At 57.8% G+C, this 4245-nt stretch overlaps 1 protein-coding gene across 2 annotated transcripts in view; it reads right to left on the minus strand.

The window, feature by feature from the left end:
* The window catches only part of STAC2 (SH3 and cysteine rich domain 2), a 12219-nt gene extending 11411 nt beyond the window's left edge, over nt 1-808 (minus strand). For both annotated transcript variants that reach the window (XM_023764380.1, XM_006100769.3), the window contains exon 1: nt 357-808. In XM_023764380.1, coding sequence (XP_023620148.1) covers nt 357-446 — 90 coding nt within the window. In that variant the 5' untranslated portion in view covers nt 447-808. The remainder of the gene's footprint in view (nt 1-356) is intronic.
* Nucleotides 809-4245: the final 3437 nt, after the last annotated feature.

Raw genomic sequence — 4245 nt, forward strand, 5'->3', positions numbered from 1 at the left:
CAAGAAAACCGGGGGGGAAAAAGCCTAAAAAAGGGCGGGAAAATTTCTTCCCCGGGGGGCGCGGCCGTTTTCCTTCCAAAAAGCCGGGGGGCCCCACTTCCCCGGGGGGGTCGCGGGGTGCGTTTTGCTTCATCCCCCGCCGCCAGGGGCGCGTCGTGCGTGTGGGGCCTGGGGGCTCCTGGGGACCCGCCGTCGCGAACCCGCTCCCCCGCGCGGAGCCTGAAGAGTCACACCTGCCCCGACATTGCGACCCCAGGGCAGCCGAGCCCGGAGTGGCGACCGAGGCCGGAGCAGGGCGTCCGGCCCGGGGGCGCCTCGGACGGGGAGGGGTCCAGGCCTCGCGCCTCCCGAGTTACCTTGGTTTCGTGGAGGACGGACGCGGTCCCCGGGGCGGTGTGGGTGGCCGCGTCATCCGGTTCGCTCTCCTTCTCGCTCATTTCGGTCATGGTTGGGGGAGAGGGGCCGCGAGGATGCCGAGGCCCGACGGTCGGCCCGCTGCGGGGCAGGCTGCGGGGGGCGGGCGTCTCTCTGGGACCCTGGCGCCCTCCTGCGAAGACTGCCACCCAATGAACCCCGGGAAAAACGCGCCCGGACGAAGCAACCCCTCACTCCCGTGCGCAGGCGGACAAAGTTCCCGGGGTGGCCGGGGAGGGTGGTAACGACACCGAGCGAGGGGAGCGGGACGACCCCGGGAGTGAGGACCGAGGGTCCGCAGAGGATGCTGCTCGGAGTCCGGGGAGGAGGGAAGTGGGGACGCGGGGATGAGCCGAGGGAGGGAGCCGTGGAGCTGTCCGGGTCCGGCCACCCCCGCCGCCCTCTGCGCCCGCCCCCCATTCTGCCCCCCCCGCCCCGCGGGCCCCAGCCCCGCACCCCGAGGCCCCCTCCGCCCAGTCCTCGCCTCCCAACTTTGATTTAGGAGGTCGCGTGGTCCCGCCCCCTTCCCTCCGCCGCTCCCCCGCGCCGCTATGCAAATCCGCTTCTCGGCGATTGGCTACCGCGGGCGAAGGGGGCGGGGCCTGGGAGGGCTCGACAAGAGGGGGCGGGGCTTGGAAGGGAGCGACGTGGAGGGGGCGGTTTTACATTGGAAGGGAGCGACGTGGAGGGGGCCGTTTTACATTGAAAAACCTGGAATGGGTGGCGTGACAAGGTTGAGGGATGGCTCCAGAGGTCATATTAGAGTCTGGATGAGGCTGGGGGCGGGGTGGGGTGGGGAATAGAGGTAGGTTACATCTGCAGAAGGATGGCCGAGAGTGGAATCCAAATGAGGGCTTCCTGGTAGAGGTGGGGGAAGAAGGGGGAGCCTCTGCCCCATTCAGTACCGGGGTGTCTCTCTGCCCTGGAGAGACGCTCTCAAAACACACGCACCCCCCTGGGCTGAGAGGTGGTGATTTCCTCAAGCAGAGAAGGGACAACTTAACACCATGTGTCAAAGGCCAGGCCTGACAAACTGCTTTTTTGTGGATGAAAAGCTGGACATTGTGTCACTTTCCAGTCTTGTCTGGACTTCAGCAGAAAAGAGAGCAGTGGTCTCAGTCCCAGCACCTGAGGTCCTCTAACCTTCTCCAGGACAGGCCCCCTCCTGTGGAACCTGCCACAGACGGAGTTAGATCAGGGGGTAGGGAACGGAGGAGGGGCAAGAGGGTTCTTGCCCACTTGTCTGAAGGTATCTCTTCTAATGCATGTGTGTGTGTGTGTGTGTGTGTGTGTGTGTGTGTGTGTTTACCTTCTATTTCCCCAAGTCCTCCTCCCTCACCTCCCGTCCTGACCAAAAGGTCTAGCTTCATCTCTTGGCCTGTCCAAGGAAAGGGAGATAAGTTGGGAGTTGAGAGACTCTTTCCTGGGTGGGGGTGGAGAGACTTCTGGGTCTAAGCCTCCTTCCTCCTCATCTGCTGTGGGTGATAGGATGGGGAGGGGGGAACTCAAGGAGGGCCTGCCTTTATGCCAGCCCTGGAGGAGGGGCTGAACCCTGTGTCTGCCCATGCACATAGCCATCCATGCGATCTCCCTCCTCCCAAGGATGAGCTCACCATTGGAGGACCGCTCAGGTTACTGTGTCCAAGAATAGAGATTCACTTGCCAGTGACAGAAGTAGGACAAGGGCAGACGTGAGGGTTCGTGATTGTGGGGGCTTAGTCCCCTCCCCTCCAGATCCACCCACTGTAGCCATAGACGCTGAGAGCTAGCTTTCCTAAAAGGAGCTTCAATAGAACCTGGCCCCAGTCCTTAAACCAGTCTCCCCAAAGACCCACTCATGACCAGCCTTCTCCCAATCTCCTCAGAGGGCTGCCCTCCTCCCTCTTGCCCAGCTGAGGGCACCCCAAAATCCCCTCCCTGGCCAACTGAGATGTAGAAATGCTTGGAGCACCCTGGTATAGAGTTGTCAGCCTCCTCTCCCCCATCTATCCTGGACTAGAGCAAACAAGGCCTTCTGCATTTAGAGACCTCCTGGGGGAGGTACCCCTGTTTCTCCCACATAGCAGAAACTCGGGGTTCCTTAGAATCCAGTGCCTGTATAGTCACTAATTAACTGTGACCCTGGGTGAGTAACTAAACCCTTTGAGCCTTGATTTCTTCATCAACAAAATGGACATAGTGCAGTGTTGGGAGAATGAATGAATGAGTTTGCCCAGGGAAGACAAGCAGGGAAAATTAATTTTCTTCTTTGCCTCCTTTCTTTTGGGATATTTGTTCCTTCCCAGTGCTTTTCCCAAGGCAGAGAGAAGAAACGGCTTCGTTGCCCTCACTTTCCTGAGTCATTTGGAGCCTGTTATTTCATGGGGGAGTCAACCCAGAAAAGGATTCTGATGAGACAAGAGGAAGAATTCCCGGGGGAATCGGTGGTACCAGTGACCAAGGCAAGCCAGGAAAGTTGGTGGGTCCTGGGCCCATCTGGTCTCGGCGCCAGAAGCCTGAGGTGGGGCAAATATGGAGGAGGCCAGGGGGCTGGATGCCATGACCTCTGGATGTCCTTTCTGGACGTGTTTCAGAGAAGGCTTTCATACACGAAGTCTGAGTCATTGTCTCGGTGCCAACAACTCCTACTGCAGTGGCTCAGCGACAGGGCAGGAACCGCCGACCAGCTTCTCCTGGAAGAGGAACATCGTCCCATCTCAGATGCAGAGGCTGAAATAACAAGGGTCAAGGTGCCACGAGAGGATAAATGGCAGTCACACTCTCAAAAGAACCCCCTATTTGACCGGAAGTCAAAATACAACTACTGGAGTGCCTCTTGGTAGGAGAACCGCCTGAATGCGGGTGGGCACGGGGCTCTCAGGAGCCCGGGGACTGAGGGATGGCCCGATGACTTAAACCTGCCCGGGGCACAGTGTCCAGCACGCTGAGAGAGTCTGGTCCTCTTCCCAGTCTGCCCTATTTTTTGTTCTTCGATTTTGGGCAGAGAGCTGTTCTCTGGAGGGACTTTCATTTCCTTCTTTTTAGACGGGCAGAATTGGACTAGAATAGGTTGAAATGGGGAGTTGCATTAAAATGGGGCAATAATACTTGTTGTTATTAAGAATTCTTAACCTTGGGCTTGCAGGCAAGCTTTAGGAAGCTCGTGAACCCCTTGAAACTATGTAAAATTTGGAGGAGAAGCACTTTCTGGGAAGAGTCAGAGCTTTCATCTGCTCCTCAGAGAATCTACGATCCCCAAAGGATTAAGAATCTTTGGCTTGAATGACCCCCAGGATTCCTCATGTAAGAGTTTGAGATTCGCTGATGTGAGGGATTGCTACTCCTTCCACAGGACGGACTTATTTTCCCCTTAATCACCTTCAGCTCAAGCCCTTCCCGCTGTGGCCTCTGCCCCCAGGGGTTGCCCAGGACAGCCCAAGCTGAACACCTGAGTGCCTGGCCTTTCCCTCCAGCTTTAGAATCAGCACACCTGGGTGGGGTAGTCTGTGCCGCGCCAGCACGGCCAAGGGTGACCCTGAGAGGGGGGCAGTGAAGGATTAGAAAAGACAGACAAGAGAATAAAAGCTGGGTCTGGGTGGGACGCTGTCCTCTCTGATGGAGAGACAGCGCCACGGACTACAAGCCGTGTCTTTGTTTTATAGCCAGATTCCGCGAGGCAAAGTAAGGGCGTGGCCAAGCTGTTTACAACATTCTCGTGGGTTTCGAGCCTACTCAACTACATGCACCTGAACTCTATCAAGCCCACATCACTCAGGCACGTGGGCCACGTGTTCAGACCATAGGTTCAAGCTCACAACCATAGCTGTTGGCTATCATTGTGCTGGGAGGGCT

The sequence above is a fragment of the Myotis lucifugus genome, unplaced genomic scaffold (assembly GCF_000147115.1).
Source record: "Myotis lucifugus unplaced genomic scaffold, Myoluc2.0 scaffold_329, whole genome shotgun sequence".
Taxonomy (NCBI): Eukaryota; Metazoa; Chordata; class Mammalia; order Chiroptera; family Vespertilionidae; genus Myotis; species Myotis lucifugus.